This window comes from Podarcis liolepis (genome assembly GCF_965112155.1).
Source record: "Podarcis liolepis genome assembly, chromosome: 12".
Classification (NCBI taxonomy): domain Eukaryota; kingdom Metazoa; phylum Chordata; class Lepidosauria; order Squamata; family Lacertidae; genus Podarcis; species Podarcis liolepis.
This window is the reverse complement of record NC_139563.1, coordinates 37,410,527-37,429,977: the sequence shown is the minus strand read 5'-3', so window position 1 is coordinate 37,429,977 and position 19,451 is coordinate 37,410,527. Positions and strand designations below refer to the sequence as shown.

General features: G+C 45.9%; 1 protein-coding gene across 1 annotated transcript in view; it reads left to right on the top strand.

The window, feature by feature from the left end:
• Window positions 1-288: 288 nt before the first annotated feature.
• JAZF1 (JAZF zinc finger 1) overlaps window positions 289-19,451 on the top strand; it is a 123,070-nt gene continuing 103,907 nt past the window's right edge. Inside the window, exon 1 of the mRNA XM_083468569.1 lies at window positions 289-720. Coding sequence (XP_083324695.1) covers window positions 606-720 — 115 coding nt within the window. The 5' untranslated portion in view covers window positions 289-605. The remainder of the gene's footprint in view (window positions 721-19,451) is intronic.

The following is a 19,451-nucleotide window of genomic DNA, read 5'->3' as shown; positions in this document are numbered from 1 at the left end:
TGTAAACGAGGCTTGGCTCCAACTCGATCGAGGTTCAGCTTTTTCAGAGGGCAGGTTCGAGGTTTCTCCCACCCCCTCGCAACACCCCTCCCCCCAATCCCCGGTGCCGCCGTATCTGTGGGGCGTTCAGAAGTTGCCGCAGTAGATCCTCCGAAGTTGAGAGGGGAGAAGACACACCCCCAACTGTTGTGCAGCGCCCCCCCCCCCCCGCTCCGGTTCCCCAGGCAGAGCCGAGGAGCCGTGTGTGGGTTGCCCGCCTCCGCCGAGCGTGGCCTGGGTCTCTGGCTCCCGCTGCGGAGTCAGGCGGCGACGGCAGGGGTTGCCCAGCTGTTCCAGTGCGGCAATGGTCCCTCCTCCCAGCTGCGCCTGCCTCATCTCCCCCCACCCAGCAGCCCGTCCCTCCCCTCCGCCGCTCCCGACGCTGCAGCCGCTGCCGCCACCTCCTCCTCGTCCCAACCCCCAGCCTCCCTCTCTCCCTCCCTCTCTCTCTCTCTCTCTCCCCATCTCCTCTCCTCTCTGTCCGGTTTCTCCCTTTCCCGCCGGCGGCGGCCCTGGCAGAGTAGGCACCGCAGGGCGGAGAGGGGCGAAAACCTCCATGTAACACCATGACAGGCATCGCCGCCGCCTCCTTCTTCTCCAATACCTGCCGCTTCGGGGGCTGCGGGCTGCCCTTCCCAACCCTGGCCGAGCTCATCGAGCACATCGAGGACAACCATATCGGTGGGTGAGCGAGAGAGTCGGGCTCCCCCCCCCCAAACTACCCACCCCCGGCAGGCGCGTGGGCGTGGGAGGGGGGCGGCGGCGGCCGGAGAGACCCCCAAGCACGCTAGAACGGCGGGTGGGCGGGAGCGGCTCGGAGTGCCGAGGGGAGAAGGAGGGAGGGGCGTCGGGTGTGTGGGGTGAAGCGTCTGGGGGACTGGCGGGCGAGGCTGCCGCCGGGGATGAATGGGAGGGCAGGGGCGGCGGGTGAGGGGCGGCAGGCACGAGGGTGGGTGTGTTGTGCGGGGAGGGGCGGCGGCTGCTTGGCGAGTTGGGTGCCTGAGGTACTCGGCCGCCGGGTGGCTGGCGTGGCGCGTGCAGCCCCGGGGCTGTTGCAAAGGCGCCGGAGTTTGCCTTGGCAGCCGCGGCGCGCCGAGAGACCCGGAGGGAGGAGGAGGAGGAGGACGAGTCCAGCACGCCGCCTGCTGCTTCCGCCCCGGCTCTGGCTGTCAGGGCTGTGTGGGGAGGGAGGGAGGGAGAAGCCGCCGCTGCCGCCGCCGGCGAGGCGGCCATTCCGCTTCCTCCTCCTCCCGCTGCAGCGGCGGCGGCGGCGGCTGCGTCCTGTCAGCGCTGTTGCTAGGTGTGGAGGCGAGGAGGAGGATGGCGCGCGCGCGCGGGTTGCTCGCTCGCTGGCTTTCTCGCCCTGCCTCTCTGGCGGGCCAACCCCGGGCCGGCCTCGCTCACTGCACCCGAGGCGCCTCGCGGCGGAGGCGGCGCGTCACGCAGGCAGGCAGGCCGGAGGGACGGACAGGGCGTGCAGGGCCCCGGCAGCGGGGAAGGGTTGCTGGTGAAGGAGGTCAAGTGGCTGCCGCAGGGGAAGGGACGAGGTCTCCGCCGGGGGACTTGCCGGCTGGCGTGGTTGCGTCAACCGGGGGGCGCCGGGCGGGGAGGAGCCCCCGTCGCCCGGGCGGAGCCTCGCCTCTTTCCCCCGGCTGCTTCCACTGGGAGCCGAGCTGGGCCTCTCCGCCAAGGACCTCTCCTGGAGATCGCGCGTGGCGGCGCGGCCAGGGATTCGGGGCCGCCGTCACCTGTAGGATTTCGCTTCCCCTCCCTGCCTGGAGTGTCGAACAAGTGCTTTCAACAAGTCCCGCGGCAGCCGGGTCTCCCTGTGCCAAGGCTGGCTTCAGAAGGAATCAGAGAAGGACGGGACGCTGACTAGGAGGATGATAGGAGAACAAAATGCTCTTACCTTGCAAAGGGCGTTTGGGGTCTGGGCTTGCTTTCTTTCCGTTTGGTTTTGGTTTTCCAGGCCACGTTTCACACACGGCTTAAACATGATCAGTAGGAAATCTCACAGAGAGCAATCAGATGAGAGCCAAGGAGTAAATGGCAGCAGCAGGTGAATGAAACAAGAATGTGGAAGTATGATTTTCTTGCAAGAAGGCATAAGAGCCCAAATTCCTAGGGGCAGAAGTCCCTTTGGCCCCACTAATAAAATATTTGAGGGAGTTGCCTCCCCCCAGTTGATGGGCATTGCCATTCAAATGGTGTCCGCATCATGTGGTTGATTATGCGGGGTGGAGCTCACCTGGTCCCCCCAATATTTCTTTCAAGTTGGCACCCCTGCAAGAAGGTTGCATTTTTTATAACCCTTGCAGAAATGTAAGCGAAAGACTTGGGTTCTCAGGCTATCGTGACTATTGCCTATAGCTAATTTGCCTGCACTGGGTGTTAGTAGTTGAAAGTTCATTTGAGGTGGGGTAAAAACAGACTGATCAGGATACTGCCTTTGTCCTGAAGATGCATTAATCCAGACTGAGTATGCAAACCAATTTAATTTTTAAAAAATAAAAAGTGACACAAGTGCGATGATAAAGTGTTGGTAGTAAGAGAGCTGGAACTGTGAGCCTAAAAGCCCTTGCCTTTCTCTGTGTGCATATTTTGATTGTCTGGATTGTGGTGGTTGAGTAAAAATGTAACTAAGTGGCACATCATGCTGTTCTGTAATGGGAGAGGTGAACATGCTGTTCTGTTTTATGACTCCTGGAAAGTCCTAACTTGGAGTGGGGCAGGGGGAGGATGAAGTGAAAAGTCTTTAGGAAGCCATCCATTCTTGATTTTTAAAAGTACATGCCCGCTTTTAAAAAAAACCCTTTCTACATGTGTCACTGGCATAAGCTGGAAAGAGAAGGATGCAAGCCAGGAGAGGCATTGCTCTAAGCCAGTGTTTCCCAACCGGTGTGCCGCGGCACACTACTGTGCCGTGAGACACCGGCTGGTGTGCCGTGGGAGGGAGGCGGGCGAGTCGGGCGGCGAGAGGCGGCGGCGGCGAGGATCCGCGTCGAGCCGGGGGCGGCTCCGCGGTGGTGGTGCCGAGCGGCAGGGCAGCGCGCGCAAAAGGGAGGAGCGCGAGACAGCGGAGGAGGAGGAGGCCGGCATGTCCGGGCAGCAGCAGCAACAGCAGCAGCAGCAACTCCCGGCGACGGCTCCTCCTCCGCCCGCTATCGCCGCCACCACCACAACAGCCGCCGCCGCCTCAGCTGCCGCCGTCCCTCAGTTCCTCGCTCTGCTGCCTCCTCCCACCCCGGCAAGGGGAAGGGAAAAAACGTTCACTTTTGTGCGTCCCCCCCCGCGTGACGCTGCGCGCTGACGTCACGGGGCGGGGCTTTAATGGTGGTGTGCCGCGAGATTTTTTTCCGGTAAGCAGGTGTGCCGTTGCCCAAAAACGTTTGGGAAACACTGCTCTAAGCCAGAATGCAATCATGGAGAAGCACTATTGATTTCAGAAGATTTTCCTCTATAAGCAGTTGGGAATAGCATAAGTTTAAGGCCTACAGCAATGTGTAACATTCCCAACACAGCTATTAGTAGTTATTACATGTTACATTTTGTTTCAGAGTTGGTGGTATTCACATGATATCAGGAACCAGCACCATTTGACACTTGTTAAGGCCTATGACCTGGCAGGGGGGCTGCTAGACACTGGTACCAGCCTACATCTCCTCCTGAAATTTCTACTGCTGCTTTTTGCCACCTCCACTGGTTTTCTTTCACTCCCTCACCCTTTTACAGTCCAGTGCATAAATGTTACATATTTAATGCAGTGATTTGGTGCGCATTCCCGGGGCAGAATAGGAGTTGCCAATAATCTAATGTGTTATATTGATGTATTGGTATTGTGAATCTGTCTGGCTGTCTATGATCCATTGTAAGGCTATATGTTTTACCGTACAATAAAATTTGACTCAAAAATGGCCAGCAAGTTGAATCAGTGCCATTCATGTGATACCCAGTGAATACTCATGCTTCCTGTATTATCAACAGAATACATTTGGGTAGGCTTATAATTATTTTCAGGCCATAGGCCCTTAAGAGAAAATCTGATTGCTTTGCTGTAGCAAAGTGAGAACTTCTTCAAAGAAAGGATGTGTCCCTCCCACAAGTCAATGACCCTGAGTTGGAGAATTCATAATTCATCTAGCAATGAATTGTTGAGTTAGGAATGCAAGCATCCATCGGTTAGGGTTGTCCTTGCCAGAATATATGTTTGCTTCCCCTACCAGATTAGCAGCAAGGAGAAGCTAACTTTATTCTGACTTCAACCTCTTGCATCTCCTGCATTGCTACCATGTTTTACTTTTGAGAAGTCATCTTCTTACGCATTACAGCAGACATAGGCACACTCGGCCCTCCAGATGTTTTGGGAGTACAGCTCCCATCTTCCCTAGCTAACTGGACCAGTGGTCAGGGATGATGGGAGTTGTAGTCCCAAAACATCTGGAGGGTTGAGTTTGCCTCCAATTCAGTTTGATGGTTCTGTTTTAAATTCCTTCTCATTAAACATGACCACTCTATCATGGCATCCTCTCATCATAATTACAACCTTAGGCTGCAGTAAAAGTAGATTTAAGCTTCTCTCAGGATTAAGTCAAAGGTTATCTTTCATGATCAATCTTCTTGTGAAAACTATGGCTTCTTGTGAAAACTATGGCTTTGCTCAGTGTAACTTGGCATCATAATGTTTGGGGAGCAAACATCTGATTGCAGCATCAGGTTCTCCTCAACATATTGTAAGCTTAGATCTGGTGCAACCTGGCCTATCAGACATGAGACTGAGAGAGAGTTCATATTGAGGCCTAACTAATGTGATGCTGTGACATCTTTTTTTATGAATCACTTCCTATGAGGCACCTGAAAGTGATCTACATGCAGGGCATCACAACTAAGACGCAGAGAATTGAGCAGAACTGAAGTTGGGTGAGTGTGCCAAATTTTGGGCTTACACAGGTTGCCCACTGATAATCTGAAAGACCAAAGTCTGCCCCTGCTGCCTGTCAATGGGCAGGGAGTTCCAGGGTATAGGAGTTGCCACATTAAAAAATTGGCTCATTAAAAACGTGGAAAAACATTATGTGGCACTTGTAAAAGTGCAGAATTCAGCGGCCAGGTTGCTCACTGGAGCAAGATGGTTTGAGCGTATTACACCGATCCTGGTCTGACTGCACTGGCTACCAGTTAGTTTCCGGGCCCAATTCAAAGTGCTTGTTTTGACCCATAAAGCCTTAAACGGCTCAGGATCGCAATACGTCAAAGACCGCCTCTTTCCATATGAACCTACCCAGACTCTGAGATCATCTTCAGAGGCTCTTCTTCATGTGCTGCCTCCTCATGAGATCTGGAGGGTGGCAACACGAGAAAGGGCCTTCTCTGCAGTGGCTCCCCATCTGTGGAATGCTCTTCCCAGAGATGTTCACCTGGTGCCTTCATTATGCACCTTTAGGTACCAAGCAAAAACATTCCTCTGTAAACATGCCTTTGGTTGATTTGATTGACATCCTTTTAAAATGTTGTTCCTTTGGGGGGCAGGTGTTACTGGGTTGCTGTTTTTATTTTGATTATATATATATATTGTGATTTTATACGTTGATTTTGTTTTGTGAACCTCCCTGAGACCTCCAGGTATAGGGCAGTTTGTTTGTTTGTTTGTTTGTTTGTTTGTTTGTTTGTTTGTTTGTTTAATAAATGCCAATTTCATGGATCACTGTTGTTGAGTGAGCATATATGGGGTTAGTAAACTGGTCCCCTGCTGTTAAGGGCTTTCCATAACAATGATAACAGCTTGAATTTGACCTGACTATCACATTCTTGATGGATAAAAGTCCAAGGAGATGTTTTCAACTATGGAAAACCACCAGATATTAACAACAACAACAACAACAACAACAATTTATTACTTATACCCTGCCCATCTTGCTGGGCGCTGGGTTTTCCGAGCCACTCTGGGTGGCTCCCAGAAGAATATGAAAAACATGATAAAACATCAAACATTAAAAACTTCCCTAAACAAGGCTGCCTTCAGATGTTTTCTAAAAGTCAGGTAGTTGTTTATTTCCTTGACATCTGATGGGAGGGTGTTCCACAGGGCGGGTGCCACTACCGAGAAGGCCCTCTGCCTGGTTCCCTGTAACCTCACTTCTCGCAGGGAGGGAACCACCAGAAGACCCTCAGAGCTGGACTTCAGTGTCCGGGCTGAACGATGGGGGTGGAGATGCTCCTTCAGGTGTACTGGGCCGAGGCCTTTTAGGGCTTTAAAAGTCAGCACCAACACTTTGAATTGTGCTCAGAAATGTACTGGGAGCCAATGTAGGTCTTTCAGGACCAGCATTATATGGTCTCGGCGGCCACTCTGAGTCACCAGTCTTGCTGCCGCATTCTGGATTAGTTGTCGTTTCCGGGTCACCTTCAACAGCAGCCCCACGTAGAGCGCGTTGCAATAGTCCAAGCATAACTAAACAGAGGATTTTGAGGAGTGATACTTTAGCTGGTGTGCAGGTGCAAAAGTTACCTAGAAGTAGAGAAGGCAAGCTAGAACTGGGCACATATTAATATAATTATAAATGAGAAGATGCTTTGGTTCTTGAAAGATTCTTGTCCTGTTTGTACAGGACTCAAAATCGCAAAAGTCCTTGTATTTCTAAAGTGCTCTCTAGAACCATTAAAAAAAATGGGGATGTTTTCTCTGGGTGATACGGAATGCATAAAGGAAAAAGAGAGAGAGAACCAATTTCTCTGTTTTTCATCAAAATCACATGGAAAAGTTAATGTCTTCAAAAACTGGTGCAATGTATTAGAGTGGAAGAAGGATCACCACAGAAGGGAGAACTACAATACACATGGGAAGCCACATCAGGGCTTGTGTCAATTTGTCCCATATTGGCAGCGTGATGCCTAAAAGCATCTTAAGTGATTTCAACCATTTGCTTCTTCAATTATTCATTTGCCAACTAATCAGAAAAAAAATGTAGTGCCTTTCTCTGGAGAGATTTGATGCCTACTAAGGAAATCTACAACAGAGCATAGACTGCTGAAAGCAACTAAGGTCTCCCAATGCAACCCAAGTCCATAAAGCCCTGGTACCGTGTTGACCTGTATTCATTGTAAGATGCAGGTAGGGGGAAGGAACAGGACCGAAAATAAATGGCGTACTTTAAATCCAGGATTTTATTAGATTAGGTATAAGCCAGTTATGACCCTATGTTCAGGGCGAGTTGGCTGAATTGCATTATGCCATTATAATGATAAATTGTGGGTGGAGGAGGGTTCTGCGTTGTATAGATAGAAAATGGTTCAACAAGCTGAAGCTTGTCATCGTAAGAGGGCTAGTCTTGAGGATGGTCCATGCCAAATTTGGGGTAGAAAGGATAAGAAACGGCTTGTTTTGAATGCTTGGTGAGAAATGCTGGCATGACGGCAGGTACTGTATATTTTTATTCCATAGGTTTTGCTGGGGTGGTTTTCCTGGGATGATTTATCCATTTGTCCAACATTTTGGGGGAAACAGTTTGTTGTGTTAGGTCAAGGGAATCATTCTAGCACATGGGTAGGCAAACTAAGGCCCGGGGGCCGGATCCGGCCCAATTGCTTTCTAAATCCGGCCCACAGACAATCAGTGTGTTTTTACATGAGTAGAATGTGCTCTTTTATTTAAAATGCATCTCTGGGTTATTTGTGGGGCATAGGAATTCATTCATTTCCCCCCCAATGTAGTCTGGCCCCCCACATGGTCTGAGGGACAGTGGACTGGCCCCCTGCTCAAAAAGTTTGCTGACCCCTGATCTAGCAAGTGCTTTTGTTGATTTTATTTAAAATGTACTTTTGTGGCCTGTGTTAGTCATAAGGGTGCTTTTGCACATGCTCAATGCACATGAGAGGTTAAGTTGTGGGCAGGTTTGGACAGAATGTTGGGTGAAGCGAGAGTGATAAAAGAGAGGGATGAATGTGTACATACGTATTTATTTATTATAGGGTCACAGCTGCAGTCCCGTTGTTAGAAGTGAGTCAGCTGAATCACATTCCACAAGTCTAATGAGAAATCAGATGGGCAGTAAGACCTACACCTTATAGCAGGGGTCCTCAACCTTTCTGAGCCAGTGGGCACTTTTGGGATTTTGAGGAACTGCTGACATGGGCCGTGTGTGTGTGTGTGTGTGTGTGTGTGTGTGTGTGAAGCATAATAGAAAATGGTCACCACTTCTAAAAAGACGCACGACCGCCACATTGTGCAGATGTGTGTCACACTCCCCAATCAGCCCCTTCATCAATGCAGAGGAATGGCACCTCCTCCTGCCACTGCCATGTTTGTTAACAGAGATGAGTTACAGATAGATAGCCGTGTTGGTCTGCCATAGTCAAAATAAAAAAATTCCTTCCAGTAGCACCTTAAAGACCAACTAAGTTAGTTCTTGGTATGAACTTTCGTGTACATGCACTCTTCTTCAGATACACATGGTCCTATGCCCCTTCAGATCTGTGTATCTGAAGAAGTGTGCATGCACACGAAAGTTCATACCAAGAACTAACTTAGTTGGTCTTTAAGGTGCTACTGGAAGGAATTTTTTTATTTTAACAGAGATGAGCTCGTTGCACCTCTGTATTCAGAATGGAAGGTGGGTATCTGCTCCCTGTATCTAATGAAACGTGGCCATGCTTAAGGGGACATGCTCAGTGTTGGACAGGCTGAGACAGTGGAAACTGAGCAAGAAGAGGAAACAGTCCCTTGAGCATTTTGGATTTATGAGGGGCTATTTACTTTCACTTTTCATGAGCTAAATAGGAGATACTGGCAAGTGAACTAGTGCTTGTGGGCACCATGTTGGCAAACCCTGGCTTGAAGTTTGGAGATGACTCATTGTGTTATTTTGAGGCAATGTTCACCCTTATATATTATTTTCACTGATTTAATTTCACATTCCACTTAAGACACTTCTTAACCCATACAGTGGTACCTCTGGTTGCAAACCGGATCTGTTCTGGAGGCCCGTTCGCAACATGAAAAGAGCACAACCCACAGCGGCGTGTCTGCGCATGCGCGGGTTGCGATTTGCCACTTCTGCGCATGCGTGTGACATCATTTTGTGCTTCTGCGCATGTGGCGAACCCCGGAAGTAACCCTTTCCGGTACTTCCAGGTTGCCGCGGGACGTAACCTGAAAGAACGTAACATGAAGCGGACATAACATGAAGTATGACTGTAGTGAAGATACACACACACACACACACACACACACTCAATCAATCAATCCGTAATACTACTCTTTTAATCATGTTGTATAACTTAACCTGAAAATATTTGTGAGAGTGATTTTGTTGTTTCTTTTTTGAAACTGCGTGAATAATACAAATATTGTTTGACGATCTAAGCAATTAATCAGTCTTAACAAGAGGCTAGTTCAGGTGTGGAAAATCATCTAGATGAATGATTCTTTTGGTATATAAAGCCCTTAGAAGGTTGGGACCAGTTTTCTAGAAATATTGCCTTACATATATTTGCCCACTGAGATCAGCAGAACCAGAACTTCTACATGTGGCATGTGATGGTTGTTCTGCACTTGTAAGAAATCAGTCCTTTTTGCATGGTAACACCTACACTGTGGAACTCCCTGCTCATTGACATTGAGCTGTATTGCTTTTTGGTTGTTTTATGTAAAACACTTGGATTTTTTGTTTTGTTTTTTACAATTAAGTGGTATGCAAATTCTGTTAAACAAATCATCACTTGTCCTATTGGCATATTTATGTTGGCTCAATTCCTATCGATACCAATAGCAGATACATTGCAGTCATTGTGCACAGAGATAAATCCTTCTAGATGGTTTTCTTTGGAAGAGTTCCAAGCAGAATGAACGTCTTTTTTTCATAATGACAGGGGTCCCATTTGCAGTCAGGAGATAACTATGTACAGTACAAACAGAACTTAAGGAAAATAGTTTGAGATATAGTCTTTCTCTCTTGATGATTTCTGCAGGGTAAGTACACCTTTCTCTTCCCACTCCCGAGTTTTGTTTTTTTGTTTTTTTGTTTTTGTCTTTTCATTCTTGATCCACTTTTAAAAGAAATGAATTTGATTGCCTTTGTCCTTTTATATTGCTTGCAATAGTGGTCTCTTTGCTATTTTAGCTAAAGCAAAATGTCGCTTTGCAAAATTTTAGTTCGAATAAATACAGTTGTTGGCTCTTTCCAATAAATAGAAAGGTTGCTGTTTTGATTCCACACAGTAGAGGGCAGTGCTATGCATGATCCACATACTCCATGTATATACTCTGATCCACATACTCTGATGCATTGATACTGTGTGCTAAATTTGCAGGAGCAGGTTTCCAGTCTTTGCTAACTTAATCCTTCTGAATCTTGATCAGACCAAAACAACCACCACCAATTCCTGGAACTTGTCTCTCATCTCCATTAACATCTCTGACCTTTTGCCAACAGCTCTTTTCTGTTCTCTATTGTCAGAATGTATTGTGCTTTCCGATGAAACACGGCAATCCTTTTTTCTTCTCACAATTGCCATACTAGAAATATTATTTCAGCTTTAGCTAGACCTTGAGCCGTAAGCATTCTGTTTTGCAAAGGAGGTTACTTCAGCTTCAGCCCGATAAATATTTGCATGGGAGAAAGCCGTCTTGAAAATGATGGCACATGCTTCTTAATAGAAATGTGTAGGATTACACTGTTAAAAGTCCATACAGCTGTCATTACAACTATGTTATAATTAGTTTTAGTTTACCTTTTCAAGAGCCTGCGGGCAGAAAATGTGTTTGTTTAACTTAAGTTGTTTTGTAGCTCCACTTCTTCTGTGCCTGCCAGACTTTTAGGGCAGTTAATTCTGCAAGTAGCACAATAATATAAAGGTGTATTTTAAAAGCATAATGTCTTCGTTCTCTTTTTCCCTTTCCCACATTCCTGCTTGGGCTCCCACACAAATAACAAGAATACTTGTTATTTCCCTCTGCACAGAACACTTCGGAAAGCTACTGCAATTTTGCACAAGACTTTTTGCACAGAACACTTCGGAAAGCTACTGCAATTTTGCACAAGACTTTTTGAGCAATTTTGCACAAGGCTCACAGGTAGATGTTCCTGCTATCTTGCTTTCCGTTCCACATATTTATTTGGTCTCGTTTCTCTACACCTGGCTTTCCGAGTAGGTATGAGGCCACTGCTTGCAATTCATACTAGAGCATTGTAGGGTGGTGCTGTGGTCTAAACCACTGAGCCTCTTGGGCTTGCTGATCAGAAGGTTGGTGGTACAAATCCCCGCAACAGGGTGAGCTCCCGTTGCTCTGTCCCAGCTCCTGCCAACCTAGCAGTTTCAGTGTCCCGTTGCACCAGAAGTGGTTTAGTCTTGCTGGCCACATGACCCAGAAAGCTGTCTGTGGACAAACACCAGCTCCCTTGACCTGAAAGCAGAGGTGAGAACTGCACCCCATAGTCGAATTTGACTGGACTTAACCATCCAGGGGTCCTTTACCTTTTACCTTTACTAGAGCATGCATGTAGCTGGGGGTGCAGGGGAGACAGATCCCCCCCATCAAGTAAAGAAATAAAAATACTTAACTAACTGACCAATTGCATCACAGATAACTTGACTCTCCCCCCTCCATAAAACCTGCCCCCCACCCCTAAAATGAATCCTGGCTATGCCTTAATGTATCTCCATTGATTCTAGCTTCTTCTTCTTTTGTCCTTGCAATGTTGGGATGAGGTTATTAGGATTTCTCAAAAGTTTATGGAATTGCACATGTGCACATGCCTGAATGTTTTAGACTTTGTGTGCTAGCCTCTCCCAACCTAGAATTCTTATTGCAGAGTTGGAGAGTGCCTGGTAGCCCATCTGGTCCTACAACGTCCCCAACAGATGGTCATCATATCTTTGCTTAAAGGCATCCAGCAAGGGAGAGCTCACCCTCCCTTGCATAAAAATTCAGTGCTTTTTTCTAGAAAAATAGGTGCTGGTCTCACCATGAAGTTGTTACAGTAAGTGCCACGCTTTTTAACAACAACAAAAAGAGGTGCCTGTTAAGTTGTGGGTGAACATATCAGACGACACAGCGATTCTTCAAACAGCTCTTGTTTATTCAGAGGCCAGAACAGAACTGAGCTGAAGGGCTCAGTCAGCCTGCTTATATAGAGCTCCAGTACAACGTAACTGTAACAATTTTCTAAAACTATCCAATCACAGAACGTCACTTTCGATCCCTTATTTGCATAACTATCTACAGTATCCCCCTGCTGGCCCAGGGTGAGAACTTCAGTACATAACAGTGCTGGTACTATGTACCCCCTGAAAAAAAGCACTGGTTCCATCGTTGAATCACTTTTACTGCTAATAAGCTTCTCCTTGTGCTCAACGAAAGGCAAAACTCATGTAAATTAAGCCCATTAGATCTAGTCCTGCCCTTTTGTGCATCAAAAAGCAAGTCTTTTCCTTCTGTGTGATAGCTCTTCCAGTGCTTGAAGAGTAGCATTATGCCCTCCCAGCTCCTCACTCTTCTCTTCTCCAGGCTAAGCAAGCCCAGGTCCTTCAAACTTTTCTGATAGGACTTGTTTTCCTTACCCTGGACCACCTTCCATTTTGCTTCCCTGAACCTATTGCCATTTGATTTGTTTTTCGTAGAATCATAGAATTGTAGAGTTGCATCACTAGATTTATACAGTACTTACGTGTGGTACCTGGAACTGCTCCAGAAGTGGCCTGACTAGTGTTAGAGATTTGCTGATTTAATCTCAGGGCTTTGTGGCTGCTCTATCCGTCTACGCAACACTTCATCCATCCTCCGTCTGCTGCACATAATAATACTGTTTCCTCACAACTTCCGCATTTCTATCCTGAGGTTATTGGGCCTGCACAAATCAGGGGTCGTAACCTCATTCTTCCCTTTAAGTGAATCCAGTGTTAGCCCACACATTTTGGAAGACCCTAAGTCCCAATACCAAGATGTGTTTCATAAATATTAGTTTATCCTTCTCCTTCCACACTGCTTGGTTTGCTCCCTGCATTTGGCTCTTATCAGCCTCTATGAGACTCCCAGATACACTTGTTTTTCACTCCAGGTCTAGCCAAAATTCTTTTCAGTTGCTATTAAGAAGCAAAATAAAAATAATAAAATGTCCAGTAGCTCCTTACAGACCAGCTAAGTTTGTTCTGGTTATAAGCTTTCGTGCGCATGCACACTTCTTCAGATACACTGAAACAGAAGTCACCAGACCCTTATATATAGTGGGAGGCAAGGTGCTTTTTCCTGTAGGACTAATTGAAGTCATCAACAGGTTTACCATACCCATTGAGTCAATCACCCGTCTCCTACTACCTTTCTGAGAAAAACCCCACCCCATCCTCCCACTATATATAGAGTCTGGTGCTTCTGTTTCAGTGTACTGTATCTGAAGAAGGGTGCATGCACATGAAAGCTTATTCCCAGAACAAATTTAGCTGGTCTCTAAGGTGCTACTGGACAATTTATTTATTTATTTATTTATTTCGACTGCGTCAGACCAACACGGCTGCCTACCTGTATTAGGAAGCAGTTCTTCAGACTAGTCCCCCCGACCCTGCCTGCTTTGCATCTGTGTCTTGTAATGTTGTATAATGGGACGCGGGTGGCGCTGTGGTCTAAACCACTGAGCCGCTTGGGCTTGCCGATCAGAAGGTCGGCGGTTCAAATCCTTGTGGCGAAGTGAGCTCCCATTGCTCTGTCCCAGCTTCTGTCAACCTAGCAGTTCGAAAGCATGCCAGTGCAAGTAGATAAATAGGTATAGGAAGGTAAGCGGCGTTTCTGTGTGCTCTGGTTTCCGTCATGGTGTCCTGTTGTGCCAGAAGTGGTTTAATTATGCTGGCCACATGACCTGGAAAGTTGTCTGTGGACAAACGTTGGCTCCCTCAGCCTGAAAGCGAGATGAGTGCCACAACCGCATAGTCGCCTTTAACCATCCAGGGGTCCTTTACCTTTTTACCATTATAATGTCTGTCCTCCTCCTATAACCCTTTGCTGTTACAAAATGTGACTTCAGAGATTCAGATATATTCTTAACTCAGAGGCCTTTTGCCATAATGATGCAGGTGTGCCAATTTTTGCACATTCTTGACTATCTAAATGACATTTCCTCTGAATATCAGCTCAGAAGTCATAATATTTCCTTTTGCTGTAGAAATGTGGGCTTCCCACACTCTCTGTTTAGCCACTGTAGATGTGGTAAGAGAGGCATAGGAGCAGGAAACCACATCTGAATTGCTACATTTGGCAGGTCTCTGTGGGGCACTCTGTTGCCAGAAACATCATTGCTTCTTCCTGCTATCACTGTAATAGGTTAGAGGGATTTAAAAACAGGATTAAACTTTCTCTAGCAAGAGTTTGAATAAGTATGTTAAGATCAATGTTGAGGGTTTTCCCCCTCTCCTCTAATCTTGGGGAATTTCCATAGATTTCCTTACTAAACTGAGAAACAACCTTGTTTCATTGTTGTTGAATAATCTGTCACTTTTAGGATTTATTGCTAATTGTTCAGATTTTAGTGGAATCACTTGTCTACTTTTTAACTGGACCAGCCTGCCAGATATTTCCTTTAATGGTTAGTTAGCTTCGCCGTCTTAGTTCCTGTTTATATTTGAATTACTGTATGTTATAAACGTGAGTGCCATATTCTGTGAGAATGACCATTATTCTCTCCATCCATATTTTGATCTAGAGATTAATCTGAGGGCACTCAGTTCAGTGTGGTGTAGTGGTTAAAAGCAGTAGACTCGTAATCTGGGGAACCGGGTTCGCGTCTCCGCTCCTCCACATGCAGCTGCTGGGTGACCTTGGGCCAGTCACACTTCTTTGAAGTCTCTCAGCCCCAGTCACCTCACAGAGTGTTTGTCGTTGGGGAGGAAGGGAAAAGAGAATGTTAGCCGCTTTGAGACTCCTTCAAGTAGTGATAAAGCGGGATATCAAATCCAAACTCCTCCTCTTCTTCTTCTTCTCCTTTCTCAGTGAGGCTAAGCAGGGCTCAGCTGGATGGCAGACCTTCTAGGAGTCCCATTTAAGCCTTTCTTGGCTTTCTGAAAAAAGAGGCTAATACAACTGAAATATATATGTGAGTGCTTGAAATAATAGCTGTTTTGGAGCTCTTCTTACAGAATGCTGAAACAGCAGCTTAAAACAGACAGCCACAGGAGGAGCCATAATAATTTCAGCCCTGGATAACTGAACCTTCATTGACTGATACACAATTTATTTCATTGCTGAATTGTGTGCTTTAAGTATATGGTGAAAACTCTCAGTGTAAGATTGCAAACTCAGCATGTTAAGGAGCAATTCTGATTTTGTAAACATGTAATAAAAGATATAGTAAATATAATAACATGCAATGCACGCACATGCAAATCTGTTTGAACAGCGTCATTCAGTTACTGACATTGTAATTCACCACAGGTGAAACCTAAGGGTTCCTTGAGCTTGTTGACTTCTTTCAATCTGTTTCACTTCTCCTTTGAAAACTGCCTAGTATCATATGCCTACCGCTTAAACAATAAGCAGAATGTTTTAAAAATAGAAACAGGACAGGTTTAAAATAGACTCATCTTTACAAGCAGTATTTGGGGGGGGGGTGAGTCTGATGCCCGAAATTGAACATTAAGCATGTTTAACGTATAATTTTTTCATACAGTATAAATATCTCAAAAAGCTTTTCCAATAACCCAAAGCAGCTTAATATAAGAAGTTACTTTATACAGTCAGACCATTGGCTCTAGCTCACTAAAGTCTACACTAACAGCAGAGCTTGTGCAGAGTTTCAGAGAGAAATCTTTCCCAGCCATACCTGAGATGTTGTGGTTTGAACTTTTCCACTGACCTATGGCTTCCCCCGCTCCATTTATTTTGATTAAATGGGGGGAACCTTATTTAAGAATTTATATTAGCACTGAGCTGAATGTTCTCATATTGGAACGTATGACTCACATTTTGGGTGGGTGGGTGAAATGGAGGACAACCCCCAGGAAATTTTGGAAGGAGTAAGTCAACATAAGGGGGGGGGGACATTTATGGTCCACCTCTGAAACTCCTCCTTGTAGCTGCACTTGGTAGTCCATGTTTGTCTTCTCCCCAGAGCCCTTGGGTACAACAGTATGTGTTAATGGAACCGTCCTCTAGTTGGGACTTCAGAGGAAAAAATGTCAGCCCCCAGAAACCCCCTGTGGAGAAATGCTATTGTGTTTAGCAGTAGTTGTTTGATCACAGGTTCTTTCTGAAAAGTGGAGAAGATGAAGGATGGCTTTTCATATTTGTAGGTGGGGCCTGGCTCAGGTAAACATATTTGGATCGGTTTGGGAAGCAACAGACTCCGAATGGCTGTTGACTGTCAGTTGGGAAAGTCAGTTGATGCGGTGAGGTGTGGGGCAAAGAGTTGAAGAAACTGAGGTAAAAGAGGGCAGCTGAGGCCTGAATATGAAGTTATCCATTTCCAGTGTGTTAAGAAGGCTTCACACGTGAAAAATTAGAAGAAGGGAGCTGGTGGATGTGTTAGACTTAGAGATTTGCCTTGGGTAAAGGTTTTAACAGAAGAACCATACCAGGGATTATTTTTCATCCGGAACTTGCCGGAACTCAGTTCCGGCACCTCTCAGGTAGGCACCATTGCCATCCCAAGAGAACGAGGGAGATGTTCATGGTGAGTTCTGGCACCTCTTTTTGTAGAAAAATAGCACTGAACCTTACACAAGCAAGTTTTAAAAAACCGGCTAAACTGTCCCATGAGCCAAAAAGTACAACCAAAGGAGCTCAGTGGGTTCAGAGGCAGATTGTCCCCAGTAGCTGGACTGGGTTGTGAGTGAATTTGGCTGGTGGTGAAACTTTAGGGAATTTGGCCTCCTGTAAAAGCTGTTTAGAGGCTGGTGTTGGCAACTGTGCAAAATTATTTGCTGAAAGAATGAGTTTTTTTGGCCATAGAGGTGAAACCTATTTAATATTGCACGTAACCTGCTGAAAAACTGTTACCTGCCTTTGGAATGATGCTTCACTTAGGTAGCTTCTTGGAAAATATTCCGTGACACAATTTCTCATCCTATAGAAATTTCATTTTCTTTCCATACTGAACCTCAGCCGTGAAGTCTGGCAGCTGCTGCTTTTCAGCGATTGGGAAGCGAAATACTTTAAACTGTCAAAATATGTGGGCAGGTGAGGCGAGCCATAATATTTAGCTTTCTGGCTCGTTTGTTTGTTTGTTTATAAAACTACTTTATAAGCTAAGGAACACAATTTAATGAAGGTTAGCTACTTTTAAGCTAATTTTAAAAAAATGTTTAGGGGTACTCTCATTTTGACTCAAGAAAACCACTATTTTATAGTTCAAATCGGGAAAATAAATACAGTAAATACAACGAAACTGACCAATAACTATGCTAGATTCCAACTCCTACTTCACACATTAAACGCTCGCTTCCGTCTGAGACTCGGGAAACACCGTGACAGGAAATGAGGCTGCCATTAGGGGTAGCAATGGAACTGACGATTCACCGTGCTAGAGAAGAAGCTAAAAAAAAAATCGTTTTTTAGTTTCTTCTCCCATTAGATTCACAAAATGTTTACCCCTGCATCCCCCCAGACAAAAAGCACTGATTGTAGGCCATTATCACAAAATGTAATCCACCTTGAGTGTTGGGGCAGAATGTTGGGGCAGTTATTTCATCAGCCTATTTTTGTTGTTGTTGTTAAACAATTGGAAATCAGAAGCTATTTCTGATCTACTGAAAAATCGCCCAGAGATAAAACAGTAGATCCTGATCTACCTTTCTCTGGTTTCCAAACCATCACATTTTCTACTATCGGTAGGGTGGGGGTGGGGATAATGTTTTCTGCAATCTGAAAAAAAGCAAAGCAAAGCAAAAGCAGTCCGGACAAAACACAGGAGAGAAATGATAATGCTGAGTGCTGTGTAGACCCCCGATAAAGAGTGAACAAAGTGTGACAATTCCAGAATGAACACCTAGCTTGGAAACATTTTAAACTTTGTATGCTTAACTTTGTGTGGATGGTACAATAACTAAATATACAGATATGAAGATTTAATTTTTTTGTATAAACAGAATATAGTACAAAATTATATTCTCTTTGATTAACTAGCCAGGCTATGGGCTGAGTCACACCTCCACAGTCGCACTGAATCACTGTCTCAAGGTTATTATACTGTTACTTTCATCACAAGCAATATACAGTGGTACCTTGGTTCTGAAAGAGCTTGGTACGCAAACAACTTGGAACTCAAACACTGCAAACCCGAAAGTAAGTGTTCCAGTTTGCGAACTTTTTTTTGGAAGCTGAACATGCTCCGTTTTGAGTGTCACACTTCTGTTTTGGGTGTTACGCTGAGGTCTGTCTGTTTTTGCCATTTATTTTGCGTTTTTGTAGCTCTTTTTTGTTTTGTTTTTGGGACTGTGTGGAACCCAGTTCAGCTACTGATTGATTGATTGGTTGATTATGTGACTGCAGTACATTATTGCTTTCATTTTATGGATCAATGGTCTCGTTAGATAGTAAAATTCATGTTAAATTGCTGTTTTAGGGTGTTTTTTTTTAAAAAAAGTCTGGAACAGATGAATCCATTTTGCATTACTTTCTATGGGAAAGCGTGCCTTGGTTTTGGAACGTTTTGGTTTTGGAACGGACTTCTGGAACGGATTAAGTTTGAGAACCAAGGTACCACTGTAGCTGGAAATGGTCCTTGAAACCTTCATGGCAGCACTTCAGGCCTCAACATGTAAACTTACTTCGATTCAATGAGGAGTTGCTTGTCTTTTGTTTGTTACTTTCTTTAAAAGGTGATTTGGGTGGAGCAGCATTTTCCTTGGTTGAACGCTGAAAAGTTTTAGAAGGCTCATATGGCTTGATGCCTTGAATTTCATTCAGTTGCTCCTGGAGCTGTGCCCAGAGTGGGGCTGCGCACATCAGAGTTGGAATGAATTAGGGCTACACAGTCCCATTGACGTTGGCAACACAAAGGAAGGGATTGGAGTTAAATTACGTAGACGGAACCCGTTTTGCATGCCGGTTAACCAAACAGGCATGAATATGACATGTGGAAGAGGCCTTTGAAGAGTTTTTGGAAGTTTCCTGTAGGCTGGTACAGCAGGCTGCAAAGCTTCAGGGACCTTCCTAGGACAAACTTTGGTTACAGCTTCTGCTTAATTGCGACAGAGCTAAACCATGAGCATGGGTTCAGATTACACACTAAGCTGGGGGGGACAGGGACTGAATCCTTCTCCCCTGCATCCCCGCAGACCAGGTTTGACAGCGTTTCCACCTCCATCGTTCTGCCCGGACACTGAGGTCCAGCGCAGAGGGCCTTCTGGCGGTTCCCTCGCTACGAGAAGCCAAGTTATAGGGAACCAGGCAGAGGGCCTTCTTGGTAGTGGCACCTGCCCTGTGGAACGCCCTC